The sequence below is a fragment of the Puma concolor genome, chromosome A2 (assembly GCF_028749965.1).
Source record: "Puma concolor isolate L17-30 chromosome A2, mPumCon1.1.hap2, whole genome shotgun sequence".
Classification (NCBI taxonomy): domain Eukaryota; kingdom Metazoa; phylum Chordata; class Mammalia; order Carnivora; family Felidae; genus Puma; species Puma concolor.
The window spans coordinates 120,327,023-120,345,132 of NC_141668.1; the positions used below are offsets into that span (position 1 = coordinate 120,327,023).

The 18,110-nt window shown below is 43.7% G+C and overlaps 1 protein-coding gene across 6 annotated transcripts in view; it reads left to right on the forward strand.

Moving 5' to 3' along the window:
* SRGAP3 (SLIT-ROBO Rho GTPase activating protein 3) overlaps nucleotides 1-18,110 on the forward strand; it is a 264,333-nt gene that overhangs the window by 193,679 nt on the left and 52,544 nt on the right. For all 6 annotated transcript variants that reach the window (XM_025920885.2, XM_086697528.1, XM_025920893.2 and 3 more), the window contains exons 8-10: nucleotides 284-385; nucleotides 2,551-2,748; nucleotides 10,100-10,184. In XM_025920885.2, the coding sequence (XP_025776670.1) occupies nucleotides 284-385; nucleotides 2,551-2,748; nucleotides 10,100-10,184 (385 nt within the window). The remainder of the gene's footprint in view (nucleotides 1-283; nucleotides 386-2,550; nucleotides 2,749-10,099; nucleotides 10,185-18,110) is intronic.

Consider the following 18,110-nt stretch of genomic DNA (forward strand, 5'->3'; position numbering starts at 1 on the left):
ATGTTAAAGTGTTTAGTAAACCTACTAGGATTGGACAAACCTAGAAGACCGTGACTGAGAGGCCACAACTTGCAATGTGAGAGGGTGGCCTTTGGGGTAGGAAGACCCCAGTTCCTGGCTGGTGTTGCCAGGTACAAGCTGTGTGACCATGGGTAGGTCACTTAACATTTCCAGGCCTGTTTCTTCAGCTGTTGATAGGGATGTTGATGATGGCCCCCAGCCCTGGCTCCACACAGGTGATGAGAGCACTGGGCAAGGGCAGGTGGTGGCTGTCCTTTTGCAGGTTTGCCAGGTCAGCGCTCAGCAGCCCGTCCAGACGGAATTGCTCATGCGGTACCACCAGCTGCAGTCCAGACTGGCCACTCTCAAGATAGAGAATGAGGAGGTGAGTGGGCCGCTCTGCCCTGTAATCGATTTCCTTACAAAGGCCTGGCTTGTCGTGGAATGCATTAGAAATTAGGGTCCATCCATAAGATGGATTATTACATACCCATTAAAACTGGGCACACCAAGAATCTTTAAAGGGATGGGGGAATGCTCCCAAGATGTTAAGAACAAAGAGGATGTAGAACTCTATGTTCAGTAGTATCCTGAGTATGGTAAACTAGAGGAGGTGCATGTGTATCTGTGTTTATTCACAAGAAAAAATGCCTGGAAAGAAAGAAATGCTTTGAGATGTTAATTGTGATTATATCTGGGTAGAGGAATTATAGGTGATTTCTGTTTTCTTCTTGTGCTTTTCTCTGTTATCTGCATTGAGTTTGTGTTATTTTGATCATCAAAGATAGCTATAGGTATTTTAAATTACACAATGTAATAAAAAAGCCCAGGGCACACCGAATGTGTGATGGATCCTGAGCCCCAAGGAACTTCTGTCTTGCCTTGGCCAGCACACCTCCCACGTGGCTAGTGACACAGGATCGCCCCTGGGAGGGCACGAATGGAAATACCAGCTGTGGTGTGTTTTGATGTGGACCGAGGAAGCCAGATGGGAAACATTCCATTCCAGCCTGGATGCCTTTATGCAGGGAGGATGTCAACCAACTACAGGCCCCTGGAGAAAGGACAGCAGGATGTGAGGAATGTCACCTAAAATCTTGGGCAAGTTTATCACCGGAAAGTGCAACCACAGCTGGAGATGGGGAGTCATGGCCCCTGTCTTCACATCTCAAGAGGGCTGTCCTGGGCGGAGAGAGCTGGTTTGCTCCATGTCTTCACAAAGGACAAAACTGGGACAGACGTGAGACAGATTGTCACGCAGGACGATAACGAATCAAAGCTGACCCTGGGGGGAGGTTATACAGAAATGGATTATGTTTTTATTTTTCAAACCCGAGGAGAGAGAGGAGATGAAGGAAGTATTCTGTATCCTCCCCTGAAACATTTTCAATTGTTTACATGGAACAGTATATGGATAACAATATTAGTGGGGTTTAAATTGGAAAGCAGGGCCCCATAGAGGAGAATGATGCAAAAGTTCCTCTGTATAGGCTGTTCGTGGCTATGGAAATGCTTAATTTTGAACCTGAACTACTGTCAGGCTGTGTTAGAAAGAACTGATCCATACATTTATTCATTCACAAGTATTCTTTCAACCAGTATTTTTCAAGTATTTATTAAGTACATTCCATGCTCTAAACACTGTGCTAGAGGCAAAGTAAAGTGAGTGAACAAGAAAACATAGTGCCTCCTATCCTGGAGATTATAGTCTAGCAAAAAAAGATAGATAGATAAAACATTAAAGCAGTATGCAAAATATCAAGTGATGGTGGGCACTAAGTTAGGAACAGTAGTCAGGGGGCTCTGATGTCTCCAGGAAGTGACATTTAAGTGGAGATCTGAGTGACAAGAAAGACTTCGGGTGACAATAATTTAACAGTGAATGTAGATGCAGTTTCTCCCCTGACTGTTTTTGGAGTGACCTTCCATCGAAGTATAGGGTACAAGTCAGTGAAGGGATGTTGCGAGGTCAGGTCTCGTGTGTTCTGCACGTGTAGGCTTCTGGGGGTCCCACTTGACTCCAGGAGAGAAGTTGGGATCCTGGAGGACTGGCTCAGCATGATCTTCCTCTCTTTTCTCATTTCTCAGTCAGGCTTTTGATAAGTCAGGGGCAGATAGCCAGAGAGTATGTCCACTGAGGATGGCCCCTCATCCTATCTAGACTCTATCCTCTCATCTCTCTGGATGAGCACTCAGAATATTTCTGCTCAAGGGACCTGCCTCCTATTGGAGGAGCTCGTGTGGGGCTATATAATCAGGAAAAGAGAAACAAACCTGGAAACCTGGCTTCCTTGTTTGTCACAACATTCTCCCAGGTTCTCTTCGGCAGAAGCAATCCAATACAATGATGTTAGACTGGGCAACATGGGTTCTCACCCTAGCCAGCTCGCTGGCCTTATACTCCACATCAGTATAATGAGAATGATCATCTTTGTCCTGCCCACCTCCTAGAGGCTATACGTGAAAGAAATAAAGTGGGGAAAAGGATTTTGAGGTGTGAAAGGCATTTTGAGGCTGAAGGGTTTTTGTTGACATGCTGTGTTTCTCCAGGTTAGAAAAACTCTGGATGCCACCATGCAGACCTTACAGGACATGCTGACTGTGGAGGACTTTGATGTTTCTGACGCCTTCCAACACAGTCGATCTACAGAGTCTGTGAAGTCGGCTGCCTCTGAGACCTACATGAGCAAGATCAACATTGCCAAAAGGAGGGCCAACCAGCAAGAAACAGAAATGTTTTATTTTACGGTAAGTGGTGTCTTGGACCCAGAACTTACTGTCTACTGACCTGCTGGCAGTGACTTTTGGGGGAACAGCCCAAGCTAGGGGGAGCCAGCAAAACCATGTGGGTCAGTTAGAGCTAAAAAGTTTCCAATGTGCTTCTCAAATGAAGTTGCCTTGGCTTTGTGAGATGCAAAAAGGTGAATTACCAGTGGGGAGCATCAGCATTGATCCTGGATTGATGGTTATTGCAGTTAACCTACAAAACCCCAGAGAGTTGTGTTCCATAGGGTATGAGGGAAATGGCTCTTAGCCTAGTGGAAGCCCAAATAACAAACCTAAAGTTTAATGTACGGTTGTCACATTGAGGTATCTTAAATTTGGGTGTGGGCTTTAGAAACCATGCCCTGAATGATCTGTGCAAACTGCTGGTAAGTTGTCAGCCCATCATGTAAAATCCCAGATTATATGCATTCCATTTTGCTGGGGCAGGGAAGAACAAGGTTAGGGGGCACTGGATCTTTGTTCAACATGTGTTGAGTGAACATAGAATTTTGGGGGTGTAAGGGACTTCAGATCTTCCATCTGATGTTTGATCACATTCAACCCTATCCCTACCAAAAAGGCATCCAGCCTCTGCTTGAACAGACCTAGGATTAAAAGTTCCTTCCTTCTCCAAACAGCCCTATTGTCTGGCCTGTGGCCAGCAGTAGATATTATGATGTATTCTGTTATCTCTACTTCACTGGGATTTCTGGTCATTCATCTTGATCCTGTTCTCTGGGGCAACAGAGAGGATAATTCCACAAGACAGTCTTCGGTGTGCTTCTAACGAGCTAGGTTTTCATTTCTCCAGGCTAAACATACCTGATATTGTAAATCCTGCCTCATAAGCTTTCATTTTGAGTGGCCTCAGCATCCTGGTGTCTCTTTCCTGAACTTGTTCCTTTTATTGATGCCTGTGTTAAAGCGAGACTCTGAGCAGTGATCTGACCAGCACAGACTAGAGCTAAACTCCCGCCTCCTCCCACCCTAGGTGCTATTCTCCTTTCCATACATTCTAAGATCATATTCTTTTCGTTTTGTTTTTATTTTTATTTACACATTTTAATTCCAATATAGTTAACATACAGTGTTATATTAGTTTCAGATGTACAGTATAGTGATTGAACAGTTCTGTGCATTACTCAGTGCTCATCATAAGTGTACTCTGAACCCCCTTTATCTGTTTCACCCAACCTTCCTCCCACCTCCCCGCTGGTAACCATCTGTTTGTTCTCTATAGTTAAGAGTCTGGTTTTTCATTTGTCTCTTTTTTTCCTTTGTTCATTTGTTTTGTTTCTTAAATTCCACATATGAGTGAAATCATATGGTATTTGTCTTTCTCTGACTGACTTATTTTACTTAGCATTATACTCTTTAGATCCATCCATGTTCTTGCAAATGGCAATATTTCATTCTTTTATATATGTATATAATTCCTCAAGAAATTATATGTATTTATACATGCCGTCTCTTCTTTGTGCATAAATCTATCAGTGGGCACTTGGGCTGTTTTGATTTGGCTATTATAAATAATGCTGCAGTACATATAGGGATGCATATGTCTTTTCACATTAGTGTTTTTGTATTTTTTTGGTAAATACCCAGTAGTAGAATTACTGGATCATATGGTAATTCTATTTTTAATTTTTCGAGGAAACTCCATAGCGTCTTCCACAGCAGCCACACCAGTATGCATTCCCATTAACAGTGCAAGAGGGTTTCTTTTTCTCCACATCTTTGCCAACACTTGTTTCTTGTGTTTTTGATTTTAGCCATTCTGACAGGTACAAGGTAATATCTCATTGTGGTTTTGATTTGCATTTTCCCGATGATGAGTGATGTTGAGCATCTTTTCATGTGTCTGTTGGTCGTCTGGATGTCTTCTTTGGGGAAATATTTGCTCATGTCTTTTGCTCATTTTTTAATTGGATTATTTGGGGTTTTGGGGGAGGTGTTGTAGAAGTTCTTTATATATTTGGGGTACTAATCCTTTATCAGATATGCCATTTGCAAATATCCTCTCCCATTCACTAGGTTGTCTTTTAGTTTTTGTTGATTGTATCCTTTGCAGAAGCTTTTCATTTTGACACAGTCCCAATAGTTTATTTTTGCTTTTGTTTCCATTATCTCAGGAGATGTATCAAGAAGAATGTTGATACAGCTGATGTCAGATGCCTGAGCTGTCTTCTAGGATTTTTATGGTTTCAAGTCTCACATTTAGGTCCTTAATCCATTTTGAGTTTATTTTTGTGTCTAGTGTAAGAAAGTGTAGTTCAGTTTCATACTTTTGCATGTAGTTGTCCAGTTTTCCCAGCACCATTTGTTAAAGAGACTCTTCTTTTTCTCATTGTGTATTGCATCCTTTGTTGTAGATTAATTGACCATATAATTGTGTGTTTATTTCTGGGATCTCTATTCTGTTCCATTGATCTTTATGTCTGTTTTGGTGCCAGTACCATACGATTTTGATAACTACAGCTTTGTAGCAGATCTTGAAATCTGGGGTTATTATGCCTTCAGTTTTGTTCTTCTTTTTCAAGAGTGTTTTGGCTATTTGAGGCCTTTTGTGGTTCCATACAAATTTTAGGATTATTTGTTTTAGTTCTGTGAAAAATGTTTTTGGTATTTTGATAGGCATTGCATTAAATCTGTAGATTGCTTTGAGTAGTATGGACATTTTAACAATATTAATTCTTCCAATCTATAAGCATGGAGTCATCTTTCCCTTTGTTTTTACTTCAATTTCTTTCATCAGTGTTTTATAGTTTTCAGAGTATAGGTCTTTCACTTCCTTGGTTGAGTTTATTCCTAAGTATTCTATTATTTTTGGTGCAATTGTAAATAGGATTGTGGTTTTAATTTCCCGTTCTGCTACTTCATTATTAGTGTATAGAAATGCAACAGATTTTCTATATTGATTTTGTATTCTGTGACCTTACTGAATTCATTTATCAGTTCTAGTAGTTTTTTCGTAGTGGCTTTAGGGTTTTCTATATATAGTATCATGTCATCTGCAAATAGTAAAGGTTTTACTTCTTCCTTACCAATTTGGATGTCTTTTATTTCTTTTAGTTACGTGATTGCTGTGCCTAGGACTTCCAGTACTGTGTTGAGCAAAAGTGGTGAGAGTGGACATCCTTGTCTTGTTCCCGACCTTAGGAGAAAAGTTCTGTTTTTCTCCACTGAGTATCATATTAGCTGTGGGTTTTTCATATATGGCCTTTTTATGTTGAGGTACATTCCCTCTACCTTCTTTGATGAGGATTTTGATTATGAATGGATCTTGTACTTTGTCAGACGCTTTTTCTGCATCTATAGTTTTTATCCTTCCTCCTATTGATGTGATGTATCACATTGATTGATTTGTGAATATTGAACCACCCCTGCAACACAGGAAAAAGTCCCACTTGATCGTGGTGGATGATTTTTTTAATGCATTATTGGATTTAGTTTGCTAACATTTTGTTGGGAATTCTTGCATCTATATTCACCAGAGATATGGGCCTACAGTTCCCTTTTGTTGTAGTGTCTTTATCTGATTTTGGTATCAGGGCATCATAGAATTAATCTTGAAGCTTTCCTTCCTCTTCCTATTTTTGGAATAGTTTGAGAAGAGTAGGTATTAAGTCTTCTTTAAATGTTTGATAGAATTCACCTGTGAAGCCTTCTGCTTCTGGACTTTTGTGTGTTGGGAGTTTTTTGATTGATACAATTTCATTGCTGGTAATCAGCTTGTTAAAATGTTCTATTTCTTTTTGATTTCGTTTTAGGAGGTTATGTGTTTATAAGAATTTATCCATTTCTTTTATCTTGTTCAATTTGTTGGCATGCACATTTTCATAATCTTCTCTTATAACTAAGATTGTATTCTTTTTTTTTTTTTTTTTAAAGTTAATGTCAGTTAAGTCTCTATTCCCTATGTACTGCCATTACACCAGGCTACCTTTCTGCTAAAGGATATGTAGCTGATGTGTTGGGTCAGTGTTAGGTTTCTTACCAGTTAGATTTCCTCTTGATGGATTTAGTTCATGGCTTCAGACTGTCAGGATCTTGTTGCAGTGGTTCAACATATGTGCTGTCCCTTCAGACTTAGGTTGTCTGCAGATTCAGTGAGTGTGGCTTTCATACCTTAAAGTTTGTCAGTGAAAAAAAAAAAAAACTAATAGTTATGCCACAACCAAGGCCAAAGACAGAGTTGTTTGAAACATGCCACTAGGCTGATAGTGATCCACTGTATCAACACCTCTAGATGGCGGTCATTTAATGAGTCACAAACCCACCCAGTTCTGACACCCAGCTCCATCTTGTGATAGGCCTTGTCGAATCCTTTTTTGAAATCAAACAGTTGACATATATTGCATTTCCTCAGTCATCACTGTTTGATTTTGTTGTTTTCAAGAAAGGAAATAAGACTAGTCTTGGTGAATCAGCCCATGCCAATTTCTGGGGTTCACCACTTCCATTGGGCGCCTACTGTATTTACAAAGAGAATTTTATGGGTCACAGAGATTTAAGGAAGCAGTGCACATGAATATGAATTCACTATGACAGCGGAAGCAAAGAAATTTGGGTGGCAGAAGCAGAGAAAAGGGGGTCTGGCTGACTTGAAAGGAAAAGAATTCACCAGTGTTCATGATTAAGGGTCATGGGTATTATATTTTCATTTTAATATTTAATCTATCAACCTGGTTGGCTAGTACACCTCATGACTTGATGTTATGACATTATTTTAGGCACTTTTAAGGACATAATATTCCTCTTAATTTTTTTTTTTTTTTCAACGTTTATTTATTTTTGGGACAGAGAGAGACAGAGCATGAACGGGGGAGGGGCAGAGAGAGAGGGAGACACAGAATCGGAAACAGGCTCCAGGCTCTGAGCCATCAGCCCAGAGCCCGACGCGGGGCTCGAACTCGCGGACCGGGAGATCGTGACCTGGCTGAAGTCGGACGCTTAACCGACTGCGCCACCCAGGCGCCCCCATAATATTCCTCTTAATGCAAGCATTGGTACAATTTGATAGTATTCTTTCCATCGTGGGTCACATAGGAAGCCTGGATGAAGCTTGGAAAAAGTAGGCAAAGTCTATGGGCTCCAGAGCCCCGGGGTGTAATTTCCACTAACCAGTGAATTGCCCACCCAGGTGAGTTACCTGGTTGGGATTAGAGCTTCAACTACCTGGGGCAGCAAGGCATGGTGGAGAAAATACCTGCTTATACCTCAGCTCTGCTTCTCATGGCAAATTTTTAAACATGTGATAAGAGCAGAGCGTGTCATTACTGGAAGCATCCATAGAGAGCCTAGGGGAGAGCGTTTATCAAACTGAAGTGTGTATTCGAATCATGTAGGAAGCTTGTTAAAAATGTAGGCTCCCAGCATACCACCCTCCCCGAGGTGGGCCCTGGGAAATTGAACACTTCTGATCCTCTGTAGTGCCTTCCTCAGGGGTAAAATTAGGGGTTAGACTCACAGTATTCTTGAGCAGGAATCTGCATTTTGATCCTCTTCCCAGCTGGTAGGAGGCTGCCAGTCCCTGCACCACACTTGGAGAAACACTGCAGGTCAGTTATCACTTTACCCTGAGGAGGGCAGTGAGTAAGCTGCCCAAGGTGGCACTTTAAGCTCTGAGCTTCTGTCCCCTTCTGGCAAGAATGGGAATGATGATGCCCCCCCCACCCCACTCTTTGCCATCCAAGATTGTGATGAGGACCAAAGGTACAAGCTTGAAAACTTTCAGGTGCTCTTTGGTACAAGGGGAGTGGTTCCTAGGAGCCAAGGTCCTAGGCGCCAAGGACTGTGGCTGACGAGATACGGCACCATCGTCTCCTGCCAGTCCCTCCGTTCCAGAAACCTATCCAGATGGGGCCAGGTGAGGTGACCTCAATCTTATCTGTACACGTCAGCCCCCAGTCCCTGGAACTTTTCCCTACAACTGTTGTCAATAGGATGATGGTGATGTTCCAGATGCTCCTTTACACGTCATATTGGAGTGTCCCGAGCCTCTACAGTTCACTTGTTTGCTCCTCTGCACCCTTTTCTGAGCATTCTGGCTGGGGCAATAAAATGGATTTCTTGGTGAGAAACTAGCTGGCAGATTTGGGGCAATCACACCATCCTGTGCCTTTGTTTTTGGGGCGTTTGCAATTGCCTTTGCATCTGCTGAGAATGTTCCTTCCCCATGTGCTCACGTGTATCCACACAGCCCCTTCCTCACCTCCTTCAGGCCTTGGTTCACATGGCAACTATGCAGTGAGGTCTGCTCTGGTTCCTAGTCCCCCATTCCTGCCTTATTTTTATCCATAGCATTCACCAGCGTCCGACCAATCGTGTATTTTACTTTCTTTATTAGCTTATTGTCTCTCTTCCCACTCCTCTCTGTCAACCCCCACGAGATCAGAGCTTCAGCAGAGTTTCTCAGCACTGGCTACATGCCAGGCACAGCTGTAGGCACTGGGGATCCGGAAACAAATTGGGTGTGGACCCCACCAACAGCAGCTCACAGTCTAGCAAAGACATGCCCCAGCAGAGAGGGGTCTGGCCTGTGCTTACGTGATGCAGGGTGGGCCAAGGAAAGCTGGTACTTGTGCAGAGGTGTGGCTGAGGTCCAGCTCAGTTTGAGCACAGGTAGATGTGTTTCTGTTCCCAGTGACTCCTGTCCCTCTGCACTGCTCTGAAACACATTGTACATGACAAGGTCCCTGAACTCGAAGCAGCCTGGGAGTCCCAGGGACGTGGGGCAAATCAGATCTTTATGCCAGCCTCACCTGTCTCCTCTGTAAAAAGCAGAAAAACGTATCCCCCAATGTAATTGAGGTTATTTTAATAGGAATGTCTTTAGGGGCCTGCAAAGCCCCTCCTCCTTCGGAGTGGGGCCAGATGAAAGGAAGGTTCCTTCGCAGGCTCCTCTGTAACAGATCTGATAAAGCGCTCTTGCCTCAGCTGTGTGCCCCCAGAGACGGCTCCCATTTTTATTGCTCGTGGCCCAGAAGCCCAGTGGAGGCTTGATGACTAACGAAGCTGTCTGCTTGGGGCTCAGTCCCCAGTCCTCACCTGACAAAAGCACCTTTCGCAGCTCACATTCCCCCTGAGCTTTCTTTGTGTTCCCCCAGACTGCCCTGAAATGCCCAGGATGGGACGGTCGCACTCGGCAGAGCTGGGGTCTGTGGAGAAGTGAAAAGGAGCAAGTCAGAGGTCCTTCTTTTCCCCATGCTGGGGTCCTTGAGGGTGGCATAATCTCCCTCTGACCTCCCTGGCATAGCTGTCGGTTTTAGAGGCAGAGACCACGTGACTTGGCCTTGCAGTCTGTAATGTCCTTGTGCCTTGTGTTTTACAGAAATTTAAAGAATATGTGAATGGCAGTAACCTCATCACTAAGCTACAGGCCAAGCATGACTTACTCAAGCAGACCCTGGGTGAAGGTGAGTTGGTTGGAAGGCAGAGGCCTGTGAGGAGGGATACTTGTTTTGTCGTGGTCCCCTGGGTCATTTCAACTTGAGACATGGGCACTTGGTTGAATGAGGCCTGGTAGCACAGCCACCTGGCAGGACTGGGCAGGCCAGTACAGATGCTAAGAGGGGTCTAGTGTGGCTGCAGAAAACATGGGGCAACTATGTTCGTTTAGGTTCTGGGGGAGAGTCCAAGGCAAAGTGATGAGAGGGGTCCCCAGCAGGTAGGGGGTGGGGATCCAGGAGCACAGAGTTCTGCATTGCTGTTTTTTAACAGGTACTGTTTGCCAGGAATACTCCTAGAGTGTCTGGCCAGGCATCTAGGTCCAGAAAAGAAAAATCCATATGTGTATTTTGGTCCTTGAGGGATGTGGGGAGTAGGCTTAAAACTGCGCAAAGGCCTCCAATGACAGTTGGAATAAAATCCAAAGTGCTCTCACAGTACATGAGGCCAAAAGGTCATTTGAACATTACCCTTTTCACTGACCATATTTATCATTGTCTACTCCCTTACTGTGCACCAGCCACTCTACGCTCCTTTCTGCCCTTTAAAACTCATGAAGCTCATTCCTGCCCCAGGGCCTTTGCATCTGCTGTTCTCTCTGCCTGGAATGCCCTTAACCCAGATCTCAGTATGGGTTGGCTCCTTATCCTTCAGCTTTGTCAGCAGAGGTGTCACTTCCTCAGTGAGACTCTCCTTGTCACCCAACCTCAAGAAATCACCACCTCTGTCCCAACACTCTCTGTTTGATTTTCTTCATCTCATTCATCACCATGTGAAAGCACCCTATTTATTATTTGTTCATTTGCTTATTATCTTTGGGTACATCCCCACCCCAACTGTCTCATATCTTCTTTCCAAGTAGGGACTTCCTTGTTTATTTTGTCTACCACTTTATCTCCGGTGCCTAGAATAGTACCTGGCTCACAGTAGCCATTCAGTTAGTCATTGGATGAATGTTGAATGGGAAGGTCACCAGGACACGAGCCTGGCCCCAAGGTCAGGGATGGCTTGCAGCAAATTGTGGTGGCCCTGGAAAGTGGTGTGACTGTCAGCTATGAGGGGGATGAGCTGAGCTGGGCGTTTCTGAAGTTGTGAGGCCCTGCTTGAGCCCCACATCCAGATATACTCTTGTATTCTGTTGGAGAGGTCTGTTGGCTGAAGGGTGTGTTCTATGTAAAGGAAAAAGAGCATGGGGTCCAGGAAACGGGATTTCCAAAGTGATGATACCAGTAGATCCCAAGACGACAGCTTGAAGCAGGCCTAGAGATCACCCAGGAATTTTCCAGGGAAGTAGGAGTGTGATAGGTAAGAGTCATAGGGGGCATAGCACCCCACTCTTCTCCATACAGGTGCCCATTCTAGGGGCTGTGCCCTGCCCACCCAAGCCTTCCCTGACACTGTCCACTCGGCACCGATCAGGGGGACAGCTGGAATCTGCAGATGCTTGGCATTTGTGAGCCCCGTGCTTTAGAGGAAACAGCGAGAAATTAAACCATTTCCCAGCCCCAAGGTGCTTCTAACCTAGCGAGGAAGACAATTCATGAATTCATAAAAAATTTAAAGCGATAACATTAAGTTGCACAGAAATACTAGGTGAATTGCCAGGTGAACAGTACAGACTCTTAAGAGTATGAGCCAGGAGTGGAAGGGATCACCGTGGGCCCAGAAGAGCCGGAAAGGCTTCAAGAAAAATGAGTAACTGGGGCTTGGAGTAGTAATCAGGAGGTTAAAACTAATATCAGTAGAATTTTTTCAATCAACTTTATTGACCTATAACTTATGTACAATAAAATCCACCCGTTTTGTGTAGAAATCACTTGTGACAAACATATGTACCCAGATCAGAATATAGAACATTTCTGTCACCACAAAAGCCCCTTTGAACCCCTTTGAGGTGAATCCTTTCTCCACCACCCCAAGCAACCACTGATCGGATTTCTGTCAGCATAGATTAGTTTTGTGTCTTCTAGCTGGGCAACTTCTGGGGGTGATAAAAATGCTCCTGATTTGGTGTATACTCAGGTGTATACATTTGTCAGACCTCATTGATCGGGGTAAGGGTGGGAGCAGTGAGTTGCATTGGGCTTTTTTTCCATTTCCCCTGACACTCCTCTACATTCTGCCCATCCTGACATTTCCATATTGGGCCAGAAGAGTGGGGCGCATAGGAGTAGGAGAGCCAGAAAGTCCTAGGGAAGAGCCAAGCTGGCGTGCCAGGGACAGCTCCCATGACTAGCATTAAAAAGGAGGATTGGTTTTATAGCCAGTGGCCCCTGGGGGTTGGAGGCTGTTTCTCAGAGCCATGTACCAAAAGGCAAGTCCCTATGAGTTGGTTGGCTCCTTGTATGTTCAAAATCAGGAGCCCTGGTTTTAGAAAAGTAGATGTTCTTTTAGAAAATAAGATCCCAGATGAGAAGGTGCTTCTCTCCAGCTCACCCATGTGTGCTATCAGATGCAACCGTTTATTACTGCCCTTGCCTGAATGAATAGCCTTGATGAAATAATAATAAAAATTAGTTTGGGTTGGCATAACCCCTGACCCATTTGGTCTCCCAAGTTTACTTAGCCTTCAGCTATACCTTGCTCCAAGATGTGATTTACCAGTCCTCCTTCTGAGTTTTAGGCTGAATAGCAATGAAAAACTGCAGGAAAATGTGGCTTCCGAAGTGTAAGGGCAGCTAAGAAAGAAAGAGCCATCCAGAAGAATCTCAGTCCTGTTCTCTAGTAAGCCAGCAATGGAAAAGCTTTGTGCCTCTTTTGAAAACTGGGATGGGCCTTGTTAGACTGGTCAATTTGGGTGAGGATTTTTTTAATAGACTTTGTTTTAGAATAGTTTTAGATTTACAGAAAAGTTGCAAAGATAGTACAGCTAGTTCCCATAGATGCCACATCCAGTATTTCCTGTTAATTGACATTAACAACTCATCATAAGTGAGTATGGAGTATTCGTTACAAGTAATAAACGCTGGTCCATTGTTATTTCTAAAGTTAACAAATTGTCCAATTACTGGAAAGAACTGCAGCTGAGACCAAATCTTGAGTCACTTTTGTATCCCCACTGCCTGATAAATGTACATGTGGATTCTGAGGGCACCGGGTGAAAGGGGAGAACGTGCACTGACTTAGATTGGTCACGTTCTTGCCTGTTGGGCAAAGCGGACATGGAAGAAATTAAGCAGGCCAAAACAAGCTCAAGATCTTGGCTCCTTTATTTTTCTGAGTGTCAACAGACGATTCACCTCTTCTTGCGCGTGCTGATTCTTCCATTCAGTAGAAAGCTTCCCTAAGAGTGGGCCGGGGTAGGATTACACCTGCATCAGTGACCTTTTTATGCCCTTTGAAGGCTATTTTGTATTGGGAGGGGCAGTCTGGAAATTTTGGTAGCAGGTGAGAAATATGGGGCCAAGTGGAATATTTTGATTAAGAAGATACAAAGCTTGTTTCTTGTTGTTGTTTTTTTTTTTAATGAAATGTGTCATATAATCCATTTCTCTTAAGTCGTCTTTTGACAGCATGGCTCAAAGAAGCCACAAGTTAGAGGAAACACATGGTCTTTAGGTCACACTCAGAAGCAAAGTTTTTAACATGATTGATCCCAGACACATAAGTCAAAAAGCTTCTAGGTGCCCTGCAAAGTGGCATTCCGTGTTGTAAACATCACAGCCACATCTTGGGAACAAGAACGCACCCTATATGCCCTTGGCTGTTGCTATGCCACTGTTTTTGGCCATAGGATTCTTAGTTTATCATCCTGTCTTAGTCTTAGATCCCTGACCTTTTTACTGCTCTGGGTAGTCTATAAGCTCCAGGGTTTATACCCAAGATATGGGTGGTGTTTCAATTTACTATAGCCTCTCAAGAATGAATAGTGCATTGTCTATAAAAGGGATGGGACATAACCTTTTCAGACCAAGATTTAATAGCACATTATAGAGCCAGTGTTTGCCAGGACCAGACAGTCTGACCTTCTGAAAATGACTGGGCCACTAACTATAAAATATATTTTTAAAAATCCCAGTGGGTCTCAGAAGGTAAAGGGCAGAACAGTTTTGATTTCTGATATTTTCTAGGAGTTGCGAAAACAGATTCCGAAAGATGTTGGTAATGGGGTTCTTGAGAGCTAGAATAGGAGTCTAAAGCTGACAGGGAATATATTTGATTCCTTGCTGGAGGAAAGTCTGCCTTGAGTATGTTTCTGACATTGCACTGCAGGACTTCAACACTTAGATTCCTACCTCCACACTTCTCCCCTTTCTGCCCTTATCTGTCCATTTATCTGTCCATCCATTGTCCAAAGCATAGATGCTACGCTCAGCCTGGAGGGGGAGAACAGTGAACACAAGACAGACAAGGTTCCTGCTGTCATGGGGAACAGAGACCTCGAACAGTAAACAAACTACTAAATAAAGAATTACAACCATTTTAAGTGCCATGAATGGGAAATTGGGGCTGAGATAGAGAACAAATGTTCATATGGGGGAGGGGGCGGGAGAGGAGACCTGCTTTAGGTTGGGTGAGCACTGAAGCCTCAGGGCGGAGGTCATGTTCAAGCTGAGACTGAAGGGTGAGAACACATCAGCCCTGTGAACAACTGAGGAAAGAGTGTCAGGGCAGAGGGAACAGCATGTGTGAAGGTGGGAAGGAACATGGTGAGTCAGGACTAAAAGAAGGGGAGGGTGGCTAGACCTTAATGAGCACATAGAGGAGTGTGCATTTTTGGAACTAAGAGAGGGTGGAACAGGAAACACCTCGTAGGTCCCCTTTGGAGTCAGAGTTGCACAGCTTACTGCAGCCATAAGGGAAATTGTGTGTTCTTATAGTTAATGCAGGCCATTGGCCGACCCCTTTCGTGGGTTGCTTTAGCTGCAACTCGGGGTCTTGGGTCTGTATGAAACCTGTAGCTCAGATTGGCATCTGGTGGGAGTTTGTCTGAGACTACAGACACATAATAAGATTATGCATAAGAGATATGTCAATTTTGTCTAACGTTTCGCCTTTCTTGCTTTGGTCTTTGGCTCCAGTTCAACCAAATGTAGTAACCCTTGTAACTGCTTGTGGCATTGGTTAGGAATTAAAGAATTGTGTGTTGATTCCCTGCCGTGTTTTATTTTCAGACTTCTGTTATTCTCTTCTTCCCCTCATTTTTGCCCCTATCCTCATTCGGTATTGTTTTCTGTAGAGAAAATAAATGCTCGGTTCTTTCTTTTAAAAAGTACTTTCTACGCATCTGGCTCTTGATTTCAGCTCAGATCATGATCTCACAATTTGTGGGATCGAGCCCCGCATTGGGCTCTGTGCTGACAGCGTGGAACCTGCTTGGGATTCTCTCTCCCTCTCTCTCTGCCCCTCCCTCACTCACACTGTCTTTCTCTCTCTCTCTCAAAATAAATACACTTAAAAAATTATTTTAAAAAAAGTCCTTTCATGTGAATGCTGGATGGGATTCTAGAGTCTAGAGCTGTCCAGTATGGCGGCTGCCAGCCATATAGCTATCAAACGCTTGAAACATGGCTAGTATGGATTAAGATGTATAAAATGAAAACAAGATTTCAAAGCGTTAATACAAAAACTATATGAAATACTTTATGAATTTTTATATTAATATACATTGAAGTGATATTTTTGATGTATAAAGTTAAACACAATATGTTATTAAAATTAATTTCATTTCATTATTTAAAAAAATTTTTTTAACGTTTTTATTTATTTTTGAGACAGAGAGAGACAGAGCATGAGCAGGGGAGGGGCAGAGAGAGAGGGAGACACAGAATCCGAAGCAGGCTCCAGGCTCTGAGCTGTCAGCACAGAGCCCGATGCGGGGCTCGAACTCACGGATTGTGAGAGCATAACCTGAGCCGAAGTTGGATGCTTAACTGACTGAGCCACCCAGGCGCCCCTCATTATTATTATTATTATTATTATTTTTTGATAGAGAGAGAAAGCATGAGCAGGGGAGGGGCAGAGGGACAGAGAGAGAGAGAATCTCAAGTAGGCTCCAACTTGTGGCTCAATCTCATGAACTGTGAGATCATGACCTGAGCCTAAATCAAGAGTTGGACGCTCAACCGACTGAACCACCCAGGCACCCATCTTTACTTTTTCTAATGTGGCTGCTAAAAATCGTGGCTTACATTATATTTCTATTAGACAGCATGGCCTAGAGGTTCTCAACTGCACCATTAAAGGAATGAAGTACTGAATCATGCTGTATGGATGAACCTCAAAAGCATACGCTAAATGAAGGAAGCTAACACAAAAGACTGTGGATTGAATGCTTCCATTTTTGTAAAATGTCCAGATAAGCAAATCCATAGACAGAGGATAGATGAGCAGTTGTCATAGGCTGGAGAGGGAGAGAGGGAGTGACTGTGAATTGGCCTGAGGAATCTTTTTCATGTGAGGGAAATGTTCTAAAATTGAATTGTGGTGATGGTTACACAACTTTGAATATTTACTAAATCATTGAATCATACATTTCAAATGGGTGAATTTTTTGATATGTAAATTATGCTTCAATAAAGCCATTAAAAATAAAAGGGAAGGCAGTGGCTTGGAGTCTGCAATTCCAGGGGAATGGAAGATCTGGAGGTAAGATTAGGGAGTCCTCAGTCAGCACTTAGGTCACCCAGAGAGGGTGTGTAGAAAGAGAGCTGGGTGCACCTCCTGGGGGCAGATGAGGAGGAGACAGCAAGAGAAACTGAGGAACAGCCTGGAGGGTGGGAAGGACACCTGGCAAGTGTGGAGTCATGAAAATCAAGGAGAACACTTGGTAAGAGGAAGAGAGTGATTGACTGAGTTGATGGTGCTGAGAAGTCAGATAAGAGCAGAGAAGACGCAGAAGATAAGTGGATCCGGCCACACGGAGCAAGCAGTCTCTGTGGATGGTGAGACCAGAAGCCAGCTGCAGTGGTGTGAGTGGAGGAAGCAACAGTGCCTCTATAAAGCTCCTTCAGCAAGTTTTGCTCTAAAGGAGAGAAATGGGAATGGAGTTAGAGTGAGAAAGCGAGCCCAGGGAGGTTTCAAAACTAGGTTATACTTATCCAGAACATGTTTGTATGCTGATGGAAATGATCCAGAAGAAAGGAGATTGGTGATGTTAGAGGTGTCGAGGGGGACACTTGCAGAAGCAGAGGCCCCAAGAAGGGTGGAAGAGGTAGGACCCAGAGCACGGGCAGAAGGTCTGAGCTTTGGCAGAATTGGGATGCTTCCCCAGAGTACCAGGACGGGAGGTAGAGCGTGAATGGGCAGGCATAGGTAGGTGGGTGCATCGTATGGAGGCATGCCAAGACCCGTCTTACTGATTTTCTTCTCCAGGGAAGGAAGCGAGGTCTTCAGCTGAGAATGAAGGCTGAAGAATGAAGGGGTCGGGGTGGGGATGTGGCTGGGCTGAGGAATAACAAGAAGGTATCTTCTGGTTGCTGCTTTTCAGGGCCAAGCATATGACAGGTGCTCCACAAACCTTTGTTGGTATAAAGCAGTGTGTGAGTTCTCGAGCTTTGGCAGGCAGAGAAGGGATCACCCATGGTGCTTGTTAAAATGCAGATTCGTGGCTTCTTAGCTCAGAGATTCTGATTCAGGAGGCTCATGGGAAAGCAAAAAAACCTTGCATTTTTAACAACATCCCCAGAAAATTCTAAAGCATGTGGTCAGCAGGCTGCAGTTGGAAAATTGCTGGAAAGAAAAAAAAACATACATGAACAACACGAAATGAAATTTATGTGAACATAGCCTTACAGATAGGAGGCACTGGGGATTTAATGAGACTCCATTCTTTCCAGCAGACCATTACTTAGGCATAATTAGATTTCCCATTTCACAAATAATTAAGTTCGGTTGTTTCTTCTTTTTAGAAAAAGATGAATGTTCGCTGGTTAAAAAAGGAAAAAAAAAAACAA